The 20,261-nt window shown below is 46.2% G+C and overlaps 1 protein-coding gene across 2 annotated transcripts in view; it reads left to right on the top strand.

The window, feature by feature from the left end:
* Window positions 1–20,261, top strand: part of rapgef4a (Rap guanine nucleotide exchange factor 4a) — a 45,718-nt gene that overhangs the window by 10,544 nt on the left and 14,913 nt on the right. Inside the window, exons 5-9 of one of the 2 annotated variants that reach the window (XM_072700798.1) lie at window positions 8,127–8,199; window positions 9,590–9,651; window positions 13,651–13,701; window positions 13,811–13,917; window positions 16,196–16,317. In XM_072700798.1, the coding sequence (XP_072556899.1) occupies window positions 8,127–8,199; window positions 9,590–9,651; window positions 13,651–13,701; window positions 13,811–13,917; window positions 16,196–16,317 (415 nt within the window). The remainder of the gene's footprint in view (window positions 1–8,126; window positions 8,200–9,589; window positions 9,652–13,650; window positions 13,702–13,810; window positions 13,918–16,195; window positions 16,318–20,261) is intronic. The other variant, XM_072700799.1, reaches the window with a different exon arrangement.

Raw genomic sequence — 20,261 nt, 5'->3', positions numbered from 1 at the left:
GAAGCCGGGATCCAATGAGCTTCAGCCACTTAAAAAGCAGAATCAATCAGACGGCACAAAGACGGCCTCCCTGCCGTTCCGCACTGCTGCCCTAGGTGCCCGCTGGCAGTTTGTGTGGCCAATCCCCAAGCTGTTAGCTTTTGCATATCTTCACCATCGAGGACAGGGGCGATTAGAGGTGTTTTTTATGGTGGGGGGCATAAGAGGGGGTATAAGTCATACAAAGGGGCCAGCCATATCATTAGCCAATGATATGTTTTGAATTGGTGAGTGACAGGGGAGTGGACTAATCAGCTTTCAACTGGAGTCAGTGCCCCTGTGGCCCCGCCCATATATGCCCCTTCTGGGGGGCACGCCCATTTTGGATGGCCTGGGCAGATTAGGGAACTGTGTCAAAATGCCTAACACAGCTCTGCCAATCAGTGACACTGGCAAGAGCAGCAATAGCCCGTTTGGTTAGCGCCCCGCCCCCATGTCGCCATGACAATGCTTTATGGAGTCGCAGGTTCTGCCTTTGCTGCAACCTCTGGGTCTTATCCGGCCTGTGACCCCGTTCCAAATGGCTGTACGCTGTACGTTTGAAAATGTCCTTGTCACCTGAGCCCCCCCATTGATACCAGGGTGTTAAGTTTCAGTGTTGAGCTCTCGTTCACTCAAATTTACCCCATAATGGAATATCCGGCAATCATAGCTTCTCAAAACTCCCCTTTAAAAGCTCGGTGTCTTACTGACGCTGTGTTTGAACACTGGACCAGAGTCTCACTCTGTAATGTGGAACGCTTGTTTGATATTAGATACAGTGCTGTGCAAAAGTATTAGGCAGTCAGAGAAAATGATCCTTAAATGATCTTCATGTTGGTGTAAAACTATGATGTTCTGTCTGTCCAAGTGTGTCAGCTTAGCCATTTCAAACCCTCTGCTAAAGTCACCCCAGAATTTGCAGAAACCGCCCAATACACCCATGTATTTCTTTGATTCGACCACTAGCACACCTTGTATGGCTAATCAATAGCTCATTGAGTCATTTAACTAATCAAATTAGTAAATGCATTAAGTGAGCTGGTGGTGAAATTTAACAAATGCATGGAATGGCTGAGGTTCCCCTGAGGAGGTTTGGGACCTGAAGTGGTGTCCAACTAGATATCAGTGATGTTTTGGAGAACAGAAGAAAATCTTGTTTATTTTTTATTGGGTCACTCTTAATTTCCATATGTTCTAATGTTAAATTGTGTTTTTTTCTGAGAAAATATATATTTACTGCCCACGTAAATAACCTTAAATATTTTTTTGATTGCCTAAGGCTTTTGCACAGCACTGTACATGAAGATTGCCTTCATTATGGGTATATTTGATTGCATCTCCTTTGTGTGTATGGAGCTCATTTGCACTCACGGTGTCATGGGGGTCTCCTCCCATATTGCAAAGGCATGCAGTTAGCTTACTGGAGTCATTAAAAGCCTGCAGCATATGACTGTGTGAGTGTGTGTGTCCTGCGTGGGAGAGGGTGCAGGGCCACACTGTGACACAGCTGAATTATCAGAGGGAAGGATGGATGGATGGATGGATGGATATATTTTTGTACTTATGATGTTGGGAGCAATGACAAAGGATAGAATTTGATATTGGGGGGAGCACAACTTAATAATTTATATGTAATGGTCTATTTTTTGGGGGGTTGGGGTGTGGGTGAAGCCAAAATAAATACTGGGACCCACTGACCTGTCTGACCATGACCAGTAGACCAAGAGTTTTTCTGTGCACCCTTCTGTACCCCAACAGCCTCCCAATACTCTAGCGAAGCTAATGGGGATCGTTAAACCAATAGATCAGACCTGTCATGCAGCTTTAGTTATGCTGTTTGGGTGCGGTTCCAAATATTGCCAGATTAAACGGGTTTGATTCTATAATAATTAGTCACAGTGGAGGTGAAAACATTTCTGAGAAGATAAAGGAAAACTCTCTAAACTTTATATTAACATAAACATTTTATTCCATATTGTCCAATATTTCATCGCATTATCTGTGTGTTGAATGCATGTGCAGACTGATCATTAACCAATATGGTCACTAAATCCATACACATTCTTATTATATGTGTCCAGAATGTCTATAGGCTTTGCCTTGGCTGTCTGAGTGTAGCCTACCTACGTGTGTACCACCTGGCATACTGCTCTGTGATGAATGCCGAACCACGGAATTATGAATGAGTCACTTTTTAGGAAGTGCTGAATTACCGAGAGTCGCTCTTCTTCATCTACATGAATGCTTTTAAGATACCGAAGTCTTATTATGAAAATGGATCAAATTGATTGCCTGCATGTAATAAGTGCACTTGCTGCTAATGTTAAATAAAATTTAATGACTGCATTCGAAAACCAATAAATTAACGATTGTTAGGTGCATAGTCTGACTATCCCTGTTGAATATGTTAAACCTTATTAATGATATTTCATTTCGGGTGTTGGCTGTTTGACGGTGGGCCAAATGTAAATATCCATTTAGTAGTTATTTAGTAGTGGTGGTGTAGTCCCTTATCATTGCCTGCCGGGGGTCACGGAGCGGAGTAGGATGATTAGAGTATCTTCCTCCTCCGCAGGCTGCGCGCTCGGGGCGGGAGGGGCGGGTCTCGGGCGCTCCGGCCGCCTGGCCGTGCACTGATCGCGGCGTGTGCGCGCCTCGGCATCGGGAGGATGAGACCTTAACTGTTGTCTTACCTAGGATTTATTGGGATGTCGTGTGGATCTGGGAGGTAGAGCGAACAGTGGAGCGTAGCTTTCTGGGATTTTACAGTGCCGATCCACACTGGGGCATCGGGGTGAGTTTTCCTTTATCAGTCTGTTATTTAAAAACAATTCCTGTTCAGACCCCTTTAAATCCTGGGTTTTTAAATAGATATATTTTTAAAGAGTGCGCGATATCTGTGTGCCTAAATTGTCAATTGTTGAGGTGGGGGTGCGGTTTACATGCAAATGCAGTTTTTGGTGCCACGCATTAGTGAAGATCGATAACGGAAAGTGCAGGATGTTGCTTGATCTTGGATAAATTATAAGAAGCAGCTGCTCATTAGGAACACACCGGTCCTGGACAAATTATGCAACATATTGTCATGATGAACGCTGGGGCTTGCATTGAGAAGATAATAAAATAGCCTATCTACTCTGCTGTGATTCCAGCAGTATTATTACAAATAAATTAGGCTATGTATTATAAAGCAGCTGTGTAAACTGTATGTGTGATCAACTCGACCGGTTTTAATGGGGCGTTAAAAGTAACATAATGATCCACTAAAAATTATTTTAAGGGAATGAATGGTGTTAGGTGAATACATAGTGAGGACAGCCACAGGTGTGTGGAAGGTGTGTGTCCGCTGAATGTGACAGGAATGTCGCCTTTTAAAAAGAAATATATTCCCTGGATACTACAAGACATATGACACTACAAAACTGCCTGCGATGTTCATGCACTGGCGAACGAGCCTCGAGCGTAAATTAAAAATCCCCGGGATATGAGACCCAGGAAAGGGAGCATCACGCTTTGTAATACAGTACGTATAGGAGAATGTCGTGGGTCCATTTCAACTGAAGTGGACTTTGCAGAGAGGGCTGCGCTTTGTTAATTTAAACGAATTAAAGGACTGGGGTGACAGCATGGCCCGGTTCATTGCACGTAATGAGAACATATAGAGAATCTTGTTTTTAATATTGAAACTGACGGGAAATGTGGTCACTGCCTACTCAACTGGGAGTGCTGTGCTGATCCCTCGGGAAGAACTGGATGGTTATTATTATTGTTGTTGTTATATAGATACATATTAGTTTCTGTATCGGTTTACCACCACGATTTCGAGATTAAAATAATATTTTGTCAGTGCCTTTGGTAACCATTGTTTTGTACCAAAAGGAACTTAATTACCGGAGAAAAACTGAAACGGCGAGGGGCTGAGAAACAATCAGTGTCCTTTGATTTTTATCTATAATGCAGGTATTTAGAGTAGACATTGGTGTTGAATGTATCATTAGTAACATGGCACCAGTTGTAGTACTTCATGCCGTGATGATTTATTATCTTTTTCCTACCCTGTGGTAGTTTTGCTTCTAATGAGGTATTATTTTCGATTGAACATGTTCAGCTTTCAGCCTCTGCTGTTAGACTGCTCCTTTCATTCCGTGGGTTATTTTAATTTCCTGCTTTCACATTAGAACCTTGCATTAAATCACACTAAATCCACAGTGTCTCTAAGCACGACCCCCTTATATTGTGATGGGGTGTTTCAGTATTATTCTTCATTGTTCCTGATAATGCTCTAGCTTCATTGTTTAATGTAGGCCTGTAACGTTAAGGCTTGGCGATGTCATGTTGATGCCATGCTGTGAAGTGTTTTTAAGGGTATAATATTGTTTGAAGTTTAAATTATGCAAAAGCTGTTACCCTAACAGTTGATTCTCCTGGGTGGTGTCTGGGTCAGCAGCTCAGGGATCTGTGCTCCTGTCTGGAAAGTCATGAGTTGAAGTCCTTTATTTATAGAGTATTTATAGAGTATTTCTATCACTGTTTGGCCATTGACTCCAGAAACTGTAGGCTATAGTGAAGCTGAGTTGAGTAAGGATTCTGTTTTGTCTTAAATAGCTGGTGCCACATGAAAAAATATCTTCTGTCTTGACAGTAGAGAAAAGTAACATCCTACATTCCATCCATCCATCCATCCATCCATCCATCCATCCATTTTTTCATACCTGCTTGTCCTATTTATGGTCGCAGGGTCCGGAGCCTATCCCGGAAACTACGGACACAAAGCAGGGAATAACCCAGGATGGGGCACCAACCCATCACAGGGCATAAACACACACCATTCAGAGAAAAGTAACCAGTTGAGCTAATCCTTACAAAGTATACTAAGGAGATTTAAAGACTTGAAAATAGAATTAAGGGTAAAGCTTCAGAATCTGCAGATAAGTTTGCACACTGCTGAATAAACTGAAGATAGAGTTTAATTAAAGGAGCCTTCATGGCCAGACTGAGCACCGGTGTTCAGTTACTGGGATGCAGTCAAAGTCAAAGCATTTAAAAATAGACTTATCTGTTATGGAGGGTCCACTATCTGATAGTGTAGCGAAGGACAGTGCACATTAGCTTGTTCTGAGATTGTTTTCCGGTTCTCATGCTGCTTTATCATCTGATCTGTTGGAGAAGCAAATCAAATGTAGGGTCATTACAGGTTCCCCCGGCAGCCCCCTAGTGGTTTGGGGCAGAACTGTCGGTCAGTCAAGGCCATAACCCCCCCCAACTGAACTTCTCATTACCTTTTTGCCTTTTTGATTGTCATTTCCTGTACTGTCACTGTTTAACATTCAAACAGTCCATGTTAGGATTAGTCAACGGGTGATTGAAATCAAGCAAACAAATGCAGGTTGCTCTGTTATGAGAAGATAATATTTACCACATTTTTAGATCCAGAATTAAACCACAATAAAAAAAAGTATCAACAATAAAAGTCTGACAATAATGTGTAAAACGGTGAAAAAATGAAATGTGAGATTGTCATTGATTGGCAGCTGAATCTGTACTGTGCATATGATGCATGTACATGGATAATCTCCATACTTTGCATGTGATAATCCGTAATGTACAGCAGCATATCCCTGGCTCAGCTGAGGCAGCGTGTGTTGTGCATAGCGTGGGCCAGCTCTTGGTAGTGTATTCTCTGGCTGGGGGTGGGGCTGCACGTGATGTGATAGGCACTGTGAAAATTGCCCGTGTGTCTGCACCTGCCACCTGCCCTTTAATCCCCTCTGCACAAACCCCCCTGCCCTCACTGGGATGAGTGCCCCCGCCATGGGTGTGGGCCTGCTTGGCGGATAGCCGTGGCTACGCTGCCTCGTGTCCTTGGTCTGCTCAGGTTCGTTTTGCTGTTGTTTTCCTATAATCCCCAGCTTACGAACATCGATGTGAATAAGGTGATCTACTCTTGTGATGTGCTGCGATTTCAAGTCGGCATATTGCCTTTTTAATCATCCCCAAACATTACTCTGAATTTGATTTGATTCTATTTTCTTGGCCACTATAAGGTATCTAAAGAGAGGTTCTATTATCTTCAGCTGGGGCTTTGTTTTTTCTATATTAAGTTATTTTTGTAAACATAATAGGTTTATATGTTGCTGGTTCGTACCTAAATCATTTATCTTGATTGGTTGAGATGGCTCTTGTTCTACATTTATGACCCTAATGGAGATGACCACATCATGGTCTGCTGCACAGTGTCATGTCCTGCTCTGCACACCACATTTATGCAGCAGTGTGTTCTTACTGTTCTCATGTTTGCTGAATGCTCTATATGCATGTGAACATCAGACTCAGTCAGTTCTATATGTATTACCTTATTGTGAGCTACTGTTTTTGAATGAGTTTCTCAGCCCAGGGTGGCTCTTAAGGTGTAATCTAATGTAATCGCCTTTTGTCTCCAAGTCGGAACTCGGATGAAAACGTCACGAAACGTCCGACAATCTCCCGTTCGAGCTACCCACATCTCGGAACAAACATGGCTGCCTCCATGAACACGTTGCTGTGTGTTGTTGCTTTATATTTTAGTAGATTTGGAGTTTTCCAAATGGAGAAAATGGAGAAATTGAGATTTTTCCGAGAGACAAACAACAAACACGAACTAGTCAAACCACATTAAAACTTTATAAAATATTTTAGTACATTCATAGCGACATTCTTTTTTCGAACGGTAAACTACAAACAAACCAAGTCGCCATGTTGAAATTACGTCACAGGGGCAACTCGGACAACAAAATCTTGTCCGACTTCAACGTCATAAAAGAGGCGTGTTTCCAACGGGAAGTGACGTTTTTCGTGACGTTTTCGTCCGAGTTCCGACTTGGAAATAAATAATCGAACGCACCATAATAAAGCCCAAGGCTGGAAAGGCTCCGATATCTCTCAGACCAATGGCAGATGTGGTTTGCCTCTAGCAGCCCTTACATTTACACTCTTCAGGGAATCCCTGTGCTAGAGTCTACATTGCTGGTACAGTTCTGGATATTCATGTAGGACTCGAGAAAGGATTTAGTACTGGCTTGACTTTATAAGTTACCCACAGTCTCCGTAGTTATGGCAAATCCCGTCCTGCTCTCCAGCCAGTTCTGCTCTTACTCAGTCTACCAGCTCTTACTCAGTCTCAGTTACCCCTGGTGCATTTTGGGGCATTAAGGGCCTTGCTCAAGGGCCCAACAGACATGTGACTTCTGCTGAGGATGGGTTCAAACCAGCCCTCATTCTGTTTATGTCATCCACTGTGGGTATTTTTAATCTAGCAGGTCTGTTAGGCAGTAAAAAAGAACAGACTAAAAAATGAGTAAATGTCTTTGCTGGTTGAACAGTAGATGTCAGTGTCTTGCGCAGCAGGTGGGAGGGGTGTGAGGAACAGAACAGCAGCCTGAGGTCTAAGTTCAGTCGTGCTGTGGGTTTTCATCCCCTAAAAGCTATTGACCGCCAGCTGTGAGACCATTTGCACAATTATATAACCTTGAGCCTTCATTGTCATCAGCGCCGTCAAACATGCACAAAAATAACAGCCAGACGCTCAGCAGCTGAATTTCGTTGATGTTCTGCATGCATTGTGGTCATTGTCCAGTATTGTATGCATCCAAAGGAAATTTCTGCCCGTGCTTCTTGAACAGAGCCTAAAGGCCCACGGAAGGAATCGTGCTGAAATTTGCATTCGGATTTGCCGTGGAAGGAGAATAGGACAGAAGCAATGTGCTCCGCAACTATTGGCAGTTTTCTGATTTCAGTGAGAACACCCCCACACTCACTGAAGACGGCATGACACTGCATGAGGCAGCCAACAGCCGGCTGTGATCCACATGCCAGGAAACAAAACATCGAATGACATTTTTAATAGCGAGAAAATAAAATAAATATTTCTGGGAGTTGATTCTTATGACAGTAAGCGTAACTGCAGTGAACAGAAGGTCCTCTCTTTGGTGTAAAGTAAATGCGACAGTTATAGCCCATTTTGTGCGATGAGTAAATCCACTTACTAACTAGTGTCTTTTGTTTTCTAAGCCATTAGTTCAGATCAGAAGAGTGTTTTTCAGGGGATTTGATTTCCGGTGTCTTTCTAGAAGTACCGTCAGTGCATGGCTGGACTCCTCGCCCCCCCGTACGCTGTAATGGAACGTGGACCCAACAATGACAGTGAGTAATCAGTGCTAATTGAGTCTTTTCTGTTTTACCTGTTAAACTCCTTGGATTGTTCTCTGATACTAATGGATTTCCCTACACTAACCATGCTAAATGCATTTCCAATCTTACCTGGCAAGTCAAAATTCAGCTCTATTCCACATATGTAGCCTTGATGTGCCCCCGCTATAAATAGAATTTGCCTTTTTTGGAGGGGTGCTTGCTTCTGAGGCTCCTTTTCGTTTGAGGGATTAACAGAATATAAGACTCGGGCACAGAAGCTGATATTCAGAAAGCATGGGTAAAAATCCCGAAGCGATAATCCCGCCTTTGTTACAAACTACTAATAACTGACCTTTAAATGAAAGCAGGTCACTTTTCCAGAGGATTATGTAAGCTTTGAAAAGTATCACTGCCTTTTTTCAACAATCCCTCAATCACATCAACCACAGTGTTATTTATTACATATTCACTGCTTTTTCTTGGTTTTCTGGACATTATTACAAACTATGGCTCCATCCGACTGAGTTGCCATGGACTCTGGGTCCATCCGACTGAGTTAATATAGACTCTGGGTCCATCCGGCTGAGTTAATATAGACTCTGGGTCCATCCGGCTGAGTTAATATAGACTCTGGGTCCATCCGGCTGAGTTAATATAGACTCTGGGTTAATCCGGCTGAGTTAATATAGACCCTGGGTCCATCCGGCTGAGTTAATATAGACCCTGGGTCCATCCGGCTGAGTTAATATAGACTCTGGGTCCATCCGGCTGAGTTAATATAGACTCTGGGTTAATCCGGCTGAGTTAATATAGACCCTGGGTCCATCCGGCTGAGTTAATATAGACCCTGGGTCCATCTGACTCAGTTAATATAGACTCTGGGTCCATCTGACTGAGTTAATATAGACTCTGGGTCCATCCGGCTGAGTTAATATAGACTCTGGGTCCATCCGGCTGAGTTAATATAGACCCTGGGTCCATCTGACTGAGTTAATATAGACCCTGGGTTAATCCGGCTGAGTTAATATAGACCCTGGGTCCATCCGGCTGAGTTAATATAGACCCTGGGTCCATCCGACTGAGTTAATATAGACTCTGGGTCCATCTGACTGAGTTAATATAGATCCTGGGTCCATCTGACTGAGTTAATATAGACCCTGGGTTAATCCGGCTGAGTTAATATAGACCCTGGGTCCATCCGGCTGAGTTAGCATAGACCCTGGGTCCACGTGGTATAGACAGTGATTGTAATATACTACTAATAAACTATTTCATATTCAATGATTATAGCTCTCTCCTGTTGTAATTCATTGTATTTAATTAACACTGTGATAATGTCAATATGGTCATTGTCCTGAAATACAAGATTCCTGTGAATTCTCTTTGTTGTTGTTTTTTTTAGGAATGCCGGACAAAGAGAATCAGAGTAACAGCACCTATGGGTCTCTGAAAAATCTTAGTAAGGTAAGCCATCCATTTTGAATGTTATTTACTCTTGACTAACATGCTGGCTGCCTGCAAATTTATAAATGTTTATGCGACTATAAGAAACTTTGTTTTGCTGTTATTAATAAACAATATGGTTACATTTATGAATGACAGACAGAAAGACATTGTAGCCTTGAAGTTTCAGTAGAGAAAACAGAATTAACCTTAAACTCAGAGATAACATATCTTACGTCATTTATGTGTTTACTTTACGGGTTAAGATGCAATGCTGTCTGGTTACAAAGATAATTGTAAAAGAAATAGGAGTTGTATCCTGTTGCTTTTATGCGGAAGGCATATTTACACATGTTCAAAGAGAAGATAACTCAAAATAACACTGGAAATTGAGATTTTTTATGTGTGAGGAACTATAAATAAGACTGTGTTGATTTTTTGTGCCTGTTTGCTAGGACGTTTTTAGCAGTTCCTGTCCAACCTCTTAACTTTGTTTGGTGACCACTTCACAGATAGAGTCCCATCTCCAAATATTTTTCTGAAGCAATTTGATTTGTACATTGTTCTGGAAGTCAACCTGACGAGAAGCCAACATCTAGACAAAACATCTAAAATTAACTACAAGACAGTCCCTGTTTCTGTACACTTTCCATGACCTAAAACCACCCCCTTTCTGATTGATGTGTGGAACTCTTGTAATCATTATATTTGCATCATACAATGTTGCTGGTGGTGCAGGTTAGCACTGTTGCCTCACACCTCTGGGACCAGGGTTCAAGTCTCCGCCTGGGTTACATGTGTGTGGAGTTTGCATGTTCTCCCCGTGTCGTCGTGGGGTTTCCTCCGGGTACTCCGGTTTCCCCCCACAGTCCAAAGACATGCTGAGGCTAATTGGAGTTACTCAATTGCCCGTAGGTTTGCTTGTGTGAGTGAATGGTGTGTGAGTGTGCCCTGCGATGGGCTGGCCCCCTGTCCAGGGTTGTTCCCTGCCTCGTGCCCATTGCTTCCGGGATAGGCTCCGGACCCCCCACGACCCAGTAGGATAAGCGGGTTGGAAAATGGATGGATGGGTGGACAATGTCACTGGAAACAGCTTATTTTGTGTTATGACAGAATTGCAGTGAGGAATATTGCTCCCCTGGCATTTAACTGGAGAAATGCACCCTGTGTATTTCCTGTGCTTTTCGGTGACACTTTACTTGTGGGGGTGGTAAAGGTCCATGCTTACTTAATGTATTAATTAACCAGAAACTAAGTGTTAGTTACGTACTGATCCCATGTTCATTCATCATTTATCACGCAGCTCATGCAGTTACTATAATTGTTCATGATTTGATCAACAACTTGGAATAGTGTGTGAGTGTGCCCTGTGATTGGTTGGCGCCCCATCCTGGGTTGTTCCCTGCCTTGCATATATGTGTAACTGTGCCCTGTGATTGGTTGGCGCCCCATCCTGGGTTGTTCCCTGCCTTGCATATATGTGTAACTGTGCCCTGTGATTGGTTGGCGCCCCATCCTGGGTTGTTCCCTGCCTTGCATATATGTGTAACTGTGCCCTGTGATTGGTTGGCGCCCCATCCTGGGTTGTTCCCTGCCTTGCATATATGTGTAACTGTGCCCTGTGATTGGTTGGCGCCCCATCCTGGGTTGTTCCCTGCCTTGCATATATGTGTAACTGTGCCCTGTGATTGGTTGGTGCCCCATCCTGGGTTGTTCCCTGCCTTGCATATATGTGTAACTGTGCCCTGTGATTGGTTGGCGCCCTATCCTGGGTTGTTCCCTGCCTTGCATATATGTGTAACTGTGCCCTGTGATTGGTTGGCGCCCCATCCTGGGTTGTTTCCTGTCTTGCGCTCGTAGCCTCCATGATAGGCTCCGGACCCACGCGGTCCTGAGTAGGATAAACATAATAGGTTGGATGCATTAATCCATGAATTTGTACTGAGTAGTAACTGAGTTACTAAGTTACTTGTGCACCCTCAAGTGAAGAGTTAACAGATTTTCCTCGACAATCCTGACAGGGCTCAGGAAAAATCTTGCTAGAATAATGTAATGCCAGATGCCTGCGAAGATTAACAATATTATTTCACATCCTGACCTCTTATAAGAATCACAGTTACTGTATCTTGTGCTTTGTATCCTTATCAGATACTGCATGAAATCATTGTAAAATGTTTTCTGAAGAAAGAATGTCCAAAGGCCAACAGAGAATCAATCTGCCTCTGAAATAATGTAATATGGACCACTTGTGCATGTTTAAATAAGCTGTATACTGTTAAGATTTAGAGGAGGATAATAAATGATTAATGGAGTAGATAAATATACCTCACTGATCGATTCTAGCCCTGGAAAGCAAACGCACTGTAAAAAGCAGTCAGATTTTTGACCAGTTAGGCAAAGGATGGATGTGGCTTTATTGTCAACGGTGTTGGGTGATGTGAACAGTTCTCAGTGTTAGTTAGCTTCGCTTCAATTTGATAATATCAATCCAACACCACTAATTGGCTTGATTAAGGATTTAATATATTAATTTCAGAAACAGTTTGAAACAGCAGTGCAATTGTAAGAAGATGTTATTCTCATGCTTAGAGAAGCAATCAGTGTAAAACATCCAACCTCACGCTTGATCAGTAAAGCAGCAGGTATTTTCTTTAACTTTTTGTCAGCTAGGATACTGTCAGGTGTTTCTCAAGCAGAGAGGAAATTCAATTGGCAAATTTTGGAAGACATTTTGCTCCTGTTGCCTCTCTTGTTTTTGTAACCTACGCGCGATCGATCTGGTCAGCTGTCAGTCCTTCCAGTGCCAAAGTGCCAGATATCAAGTTTTCCAAAAAGCAGCGCAGGGTCCAAGATGCGCGAAAGGCTGGTCATGGGGCCAGATGGTGCTTCGTTCATGCAGTTTGGCCGTGAGCCCCTCCCCTGCTGCCCGCCGCCAATCGCTTCACTTTGCAGATGCTCACGGCCGGCGTGACACGGTACCACGGTGCATGAAAGCGCATCCTTTCCACGGCGCTGCCTTGTTTGTCATGCAAAACGGCAGCTGCTGGGAAGCGGGTCAGCCGCTGGCGGCGGTGGCCGCGATGATGCGGGAGGGGCGCGGCCCCCCCCTCAGGCCCCCAGGTTCAAGCCCGTAGAGGCTCCCGGATGTCCATCACCATGCCCCAGGGATTAGCATGTCCATTTTGCTATCATGTTACCCTGGAAACCCCAAACCCAGGTGCACTTTCATTCCCAGGGGCTGTTGGGCAGCACTGGGGCTGTTTCCTTGACGACCGAGGCAGATGTGAAGGTGTATTTGTGAACGTGGCGGCAAAACAAGAGGATGTTGGTGTGGCGCCTTCAGTCGCCTGGGCCGATCGGCGTTCCCCGTCAACAGCGAACAATAGCGGCGCATGTTTAACAGCCAAGTGCAGAACAGAGCTCTGTTGACAGGAGGGGGCGCGTGGGCAGCACGCCAGACATGTCACATCCTGGAAAAAAACACAAGGAAGGAAGGAAAGCCTCTCTCCACGTGTGTTTATATATCAGTCATATCCTGACATCTCGGAGATCACTACTCTATTCCGTTATGGGTGTGGGACAACCCCCCCCCCCCCGCTGGCCTCAAAGTGGCATTAAACATTCTACTTATTTAGTTCTCTATTTTAAACATCCCAGTACTGGATTGATTACTAGTGTACTTCATCCAGTCGTTCACAGAGATAGAAGCAGTCTTCATGATACTAGTAATTTTAACCTGCCAAGCAGAAAAAAAATGGTTGAGGATGATTTATTAACTAAACTGAAGAAGTTTCTTTCTATTTTAAAGAAGGAAATGTAGTTTCTGTGGTGCAAAAATATCATTGGTCTTGCTAAGCCACGTAATGCAGTTTTTTTCACTTATACAAAGTTTTATTGATTTGTGTGTGTGTGTGTGTTCATGTTATCTTTAACATTTCACTTCATTTTCATCTCAGCCCATTTAGTTCTCTTCTTCCATTTCTGTTCGTCCTTCATCTTCACTCCTGTTTTGTTTTTCAGCCTCCACTCATTGGCAGCCGAGCCAAACCCTGCGCTAAATCCGTTATCCAGGTATTCCGACGTGCTAGGTGGTGCGAGGTGCGGTTTTCCGGAATTCCCGCCTCATGGTGCCCTTGTCTGCAGCTTGTCACTCACTGCACATTCCCTGCCTCCGTCGTAGGTTCCGTCTGAGAAGATCCTGAGGGCAGGCAAGGTCCTTCGCCATGCCATCCTCTCCAGGGCATCACACATGATCCGGGACAGGAAGTACCACCTGAAGACCTATAGGTGGGCTGAGTGCATGGACAGCCCATTCTGACGCCCTTGCCAGGTTCTTCTGATGCACTTTTCCCAGATTGCTCTTTATCTTGGGTTGGTAACACTTTACTTGAGGGGGCATAAATGATGCAATATTAAGCCATTACTTATGTATTGATTAACCATACACTAAGTGTTAGTTACATGCTGATTTCATGTTAATTCAGCATTAAGAAATCATGATTCAACTTTTAGTTACTATATTTGTTACTATATCTGTTATGTTTGTTCATTATTAATGAACTGTGAAGCATTTATCCCAGGCAGTCACTAAATTTCTTACTATATTAATTCTGTAAACATTGTTTGTTCCTTCAGTAGTTCACAAAGGAACAACACAAGATAAATACTGATCTCATGTTTATCATAAATGAATCCTGTATTTGTTCATGATTTGTACCTCAGCAGTAACTGAGTTACCACCAAGTATTTGTGCCCCCTCAAGTAAAGCGTTACCTTTACTTGTCTTTGTATGTGAGAGAGAGGAACTGTGGCTGTGTTTGAATGTTGAGGGTGTCTGTTGTAATAAGCCTGAGCACAGGTGCTGAAGAGGTGTTTACTGGAGAAGAAACTGACTGAACATCCTGCTGATGAACTAAAAGAAAGCATGAGGAAGGGTGATCAAAACAAGGCAAAAATAAAATTAAAGAAAATGAAATGGTATGGGTGGTTTTAAGCCGTCCGTCGTAAATTGTGGCCAGCTGATTGGATGGGGCGATGCGGGCTGTAACACAGGGCTGGGGTTTAGCTGTCCGTCGGCACTCTCTGCATTAGCTGTATGGCTGTGAACTCTTGGGTCTCAGCCAGCATGGTGCTAACGGTCTCAACACTGGGACCATGGGTAAGGCAGTGACCCATCCAGAAGAGGACCTCCATCTTCATGGCATGGAAAGCCATGATCTCCGCTGCCAGGACCTTATCGCATGCACGGTGGGTGTCCCTGACCAGAAAGGGAGTGAGATTGTTAACGCATTTCCCCAGATTGCAGTCCTCCCATTGTGCCGCGACTTTCACGTCGCTATACTCCGACGCCTTCGTGAGGGGCCCATGTGCGCTCCTGTGCTCATCTGGCACGGGGATCCACTTCACCGCGGCCCGCCGCTGCCTCCTTGCTGCCTCCTCGCTGCCTCCTCGCTGCCTCTGCGGGGGCGGCCATGTGCTGCCCGATGGTGGCTGTCTGTTCCGCTGGGAATTTGGCCCGTTCTTCCATCTCCATGCCGCCAGATTCCTGTGACACAGATGGATGCTTTAATTGATTCGAGCGGCTGGTGAAACCGTTGCTAATATCCACATCCTCTGCCAGTGTGGCGGGTTCGAGCTGGAAGCACACTACTGGTGTAAGAGTGTAAGCCATAAAGAGGTGGTGTTTGCAAAATAATAAATCACATCAAGTCCGGAGCAGAGAAGAGTTTGCAGACTCTGGGACTGTGGTAGATTGAAGGCAGCATTCTTACTCTGTTCCAGGTCCAACTGAGAAAGACATAAATGTCAGGGCAAGTCCAGACTTATTTACAGTGAGAGCTACTTCTACAAAGAAAGTGATCTGGGGAGCTACAAGATTATATCAGTCATGGGAGTGGGTCAGGTGGGATGGTCACTATACAGTTACTTGCCTATTTTAGGCAAAATTTATAAAAAAAACAAAAATCAAATAACATCCATCATTTTTTTTTATACCCGAATGTCCTTTGCTGGGTTGAGGGGTCCAATCCTGGAAGCTAGACAGGGAATAACCCAGGACATAAATGATCCGATTTCTAAAAAGTGTTTTTGGAACTACTCATTGGCTCCATTTGAGCTACCCGTGGCTTGTGGGCACTCACTGGTCTAAATGAAAGCAAAAGGTAGGGAGAAAAATGTAGAAGTGAAAGGAATTTAAATGGGTTGCTCATTTTTAAGTAGTCAAAGACGACGGCCAGTGATTCAGGCAGTGATGTCTAGAAGGATCACATCAAATATTGCGGCTGGTTATTTTAACGGGAGCACAGACGCCAGGAGAGGAGAGGAGTGGCAACTGGACGGATGCATCGCCCCCAGCCGTGCATCAACGTCAGCGTGTCCGTGTGCCGTATGCCGGCCTGCCGTCCCAAACACCGGCCCTGAGGTTTATATAGGTGGCCGCTGTCCAAGGTTCTGCGCCGAGCACATGTCTGCCCGTCCGTCCGAGTGTCAGGCATTCGCAGGCCCCGGTGCTGGCATCGCGACACTGTACAGTGAGCGTCTCTGTGTGCGTGTCCGTCTCATGCAGGCAGTGCTGTGTGGGCACCGAGATGGTGGACTGGCTGACCCAGCAGAGCCCTTGTGTCCACTCCCGCACTCAGGCCATCGGGATGTGGCAGGTTGTGCTTGAAGAAGGAGTGTTGAACCACGGTAAGGGCACCACACACCTGGAGCCAGCATACGATCACTGTCTGACGAAAACCACGTTTGTCCACTTTCTGACAGTTTTGATGGAATATACCCATTCTCCTCTGTCTACTGATAGCGTTTGACAGCTAATCGACCAGTAAAAAGATTTATTGTGAAGTCATTTATTTAACTGGTATTCATTTTTGTACTAGTTAACTTTTGTATTCATGATGGTAATTTGTGTACATTGCTTAATAACACTAATCTTTTTAATTGTTGATAGCTAGATACAGTGGGGGAAATACTGTAAGTATTGAACGTGTCAGCATTTTTTTCAGTTAATAGTTGTGTCCAACGAGGCTATTCACGTGAAATTTTCACCAGGCATTGGTATTAACGCAGGAAATCCACAGCTATAAAGAATTCACAACATAAACGTCCATATATAAAGTGATGTGTAATAAAGTGGAATGACACAGGAAAAATGTATTGAACACACTAAGAAAAAGCAGTACACCAAGGGAAGGCAAGGAACCAGGCACGGAACCAGGCGAGGAACTATCTGTGCAGAGTAATCTCAGCCTGGTCACTACAGACTATTAATGGGCTATAAAAAGGTTTTTAGTTATCAAGGTGTCACACAAGAAGCATCTCATGATGGGTAAAAGCAAAGAGCTCTAACAAGAGGTACCCTGAGCAAGGTACCGCCCCCAAGCACTGCTCCCCAGGTGCTGAATTTGCTGCCCCCTGCTATGTCACAATGTCACATATGGGTTAAATGCAGAGGATACATTTCGCTGTTGTGCACTGTGTGCTGTGGTGTGTCAACAATGACCACTGATCACCAAATTCCAAGACCTTCCCAACCAGATTGTTGCAAAACATATCAATGGAACTGGTTACGGATGTATTTCAAAACTTCTGAATGTTCCAGTAAACACCATTGGGAGCATCATCCGCAAGTGGTGGGAACATCAATCCACCATCAACCGGCCATGCATAGGAGCTCCTCGCCAAGATTTCTGACCTGGGAGTCAGAAGGATAGGTCAGAAGATCAGCCCAAGAGCCAAGGACCACTCTGAAAAGAGCTCCAGAAAGACTTAGAAGCAGAGAAACGGATAGAGAATGCAATCCACCGGCATGGCCTCTGTACACGCCCTGCCCACAGGACTCCATCACTGAGGAGGCTTTGTTGAAGCTCATTTAAAGTTGGCTATACATCATTTGGACAAGCCTATGAAATGCTGGAGAAATGTAGTCTGGTGAGATGAGACCAAAATGTAACTTTTTGGCTGCCATACTACACATGTTCGGAGGGAAAATGTCACTGCACATCACCTGAAAAACACTGTACCGGCAGTGACATTTGGGGGTGGAAGCATCATGGAGTGGGACTGGTTTGCATCTCATGGTACTGGCGGCAGAGTTTATATAAGTGAAGGAGCGATGAATGGGGTCGTGTCCCGAGAGATTCTTAATGAATCTGCTGCCATCCACCGGGATGATGATGTGGGCGGCCCTTCCAGCAGGATGATGATGTGGGCGGCCCTTCCAGCAGGATGATGATGTGGGCGGCCCTTCCAGCAGGATGATGATGTGGGCGGCCCTTCCAGCAGGATGATGATGTGGGCGACCCTTCCAGCGGGATGATGATGTGGGCGGCCCTTCCAGCGGGATGATGATGTGGGCGGCCCTCCCAGCGGGATGATGATGTGGGCGGCCCTTCCAGCGGGATGATGATGTGGGCGGCCCTTCCAGCGGGATGATGATGTGGGCGGCCCTCCCAGCGGGATGATGATGTGGGCGGCCCTTCCAGCGGGATGATGATGTGGGCGGCCCTCCCAGCGGGATGATGATGTGGGCGGCCCTTCCAGCGGGATGATGATGTGGGCGGCCCTCCCAGCGGGATGATGATGTGGGCGGCCCTTCCAGCGGGATGATGATGTGGGCGGCCCTCCCAGCGGGATGATGATGTGGGCGGCCCTTCCAGCGGGATGATGATGTGGGCGACCCTTCCAGCGGGATGATGATGTGGGCGGCCCTTCCAGCGGGATGATGATGTGGGCGACCCTTCCAGCGGGATGATGATGTGGGCGGCCCTTCCAGCGGGATGATGATGTGGGCGGCCCTTCCAGGAGGATGATGATGTGGGCGGCCCTCCCACCGGGATGATGATGTGGGCGGCCCTCCCAGCGGGATGATGATGTGGGCGGCCCTCTCAGCGGGATGATGATGTGGGCGGCCCTCCCAGCGGGATGATGATGTGGGCGGCCCTCCCAGCGGGATGATGATGTGGGCGGCCCTCCCAGCGGGATGATGATGTGGGCGGCCCTTCCCCCGGGATGATGATGTGGACGGCCCTTCCAATAGGATGATGATGTGGGCGGCCCTTCCAATAGGATGATGATGTGGGCGGCCCTCCCAGCGGGATGATGATGTGGGCGGCCCTCCCAGCGGGATGATGATGTGGGCGGCCCTCCCAGCGGGATGATGATGTGGGCGGCCCTCCCAGCGGGATGATGATGTGGGCGGCCCTTCCAGCGGGATGATGATGTGGGCGGCCCTCCCACCGGGATGATGATGTGGGCGGCCCTCCCACCGGGATGATGATGTGGGCGGCCCTCTCAGCGGGATGATGATGTGGGCGGCCCTCCCAGCGGGATGATGATGTGGGCGGCCCTCCCACCGGGATGATGATGTGGGCGGCCCTCTCAGCGGGATGATGATGTGGGCGGCCCTCCCAGCGGGATGATGATGTGGGCGGCCCTTCCCCCGGGATGATGATGTGGACGGCCCTTCCAATAGGATGATGATGTGGGCGGCCCTTCCAATAGGATGATGATGTGGGCGGCCCTCCCAGCGGGATGATGATGTGGGCGGCCCTCCCAGCGGGATGATGATGTGGGCGGCCCTCCCAGCGAGATGATGATGTGGGCGGCCCTCCCAGCGGGATGATGATGTGGGCGGCCCTCCCAGCGGGATGATGATGTGGGCGGCCCTCCCAGCGGGATGATGATGTGGGCGGCCCTCCCAGCGGGATGATGATGTGGGCGGCCCTCCCAGCGAGATGATGATGTGGGTGGCCCTCCCACCAGGATGATAATGTGGGCGGCCCTTCCAGCAGGATGATGATGTGGGCGGCCCTTCCCCCGGGATGATGATGTGGACAGCCCTTCCAATAGGATGATGATGTGGGCGGCCCTCCCAGCGGGATGATGATGTGGGCGGCCCTCCCAGCGGGATGATGATGTGGGCGGCCCTCCCAGCGGGATGATGATGTGGGCGGCCCTCCCAGCGAGATGATGATGTGGGTGGCCCTCCCACCAGGATGATAATGTGGGCGGCCCTTCCAGCAGGATGATGATGTGGGCGGCCCTTCCCCCGGGTTGATGATGTGGACAGCCCTTCCAATAGGATGATGATGTGGGCGGCCCTTCCAATAGGATGATGATGTGGGCGGCCCTTCCAATAGGATGATGATGTGGGCGGCCCTTCCAATAGGATGATGATGTGGGCGGCCCTTCCAGTAGGATGATGATGTGGACAGCCCTTCCAGTAGGATGATGATGTGGGCTGCCCTTCCAACAGGATGATGATGTGAAAAAAATGTTGACACGTTCAGTACTTGTATCCCCCACTATACAGTAGCTATCAGACTAATATCATTGTTAATTGTAAATATAAAGTGAGATTAGTTTGTATCTTGTTGACACTGATATATGGCTCTCTACCAAATATCCAGGTAAGTCCATATAGAACATTAAACCCTTCACTAGTGCCTGTGCAAAGCCAGGTTTCTAGGTGGTAAGGGTGTCTTTTTGTTGTTTTAGGTTTAATTTCTAAAGAAATTTCTGAGAAAATGCATTTTTTTTCACGCTCCTGAAATTATGGATTTTTAGAGATGTGTGATTTTCATCTAGCAACGACGACATGCATGTCTGATCACCGTAAGAACATTGAAAGG

This window comes from Paramormyrops kingsleyae, chromosome 16, assembly GCF_048594095.1.
Source record: "Paramormyrops kingsleyae isolate MSU_618 chromosome 16, PKINGS_0.4, whole genome shotgun sequence".
Classification (NCBI taxonomy): Eukaryota; Metazoa; Chordata; class Actinopteri; order Osteoglossiformes; family Mormyridae; genus Paramormyrops; species Paramormyrops kingsleyae.
The sequence above is the reverse complement of the archived record's forward strand: the minus strand, read 5'-3'. Positions and strand labels throughout refer to the sequence as shown.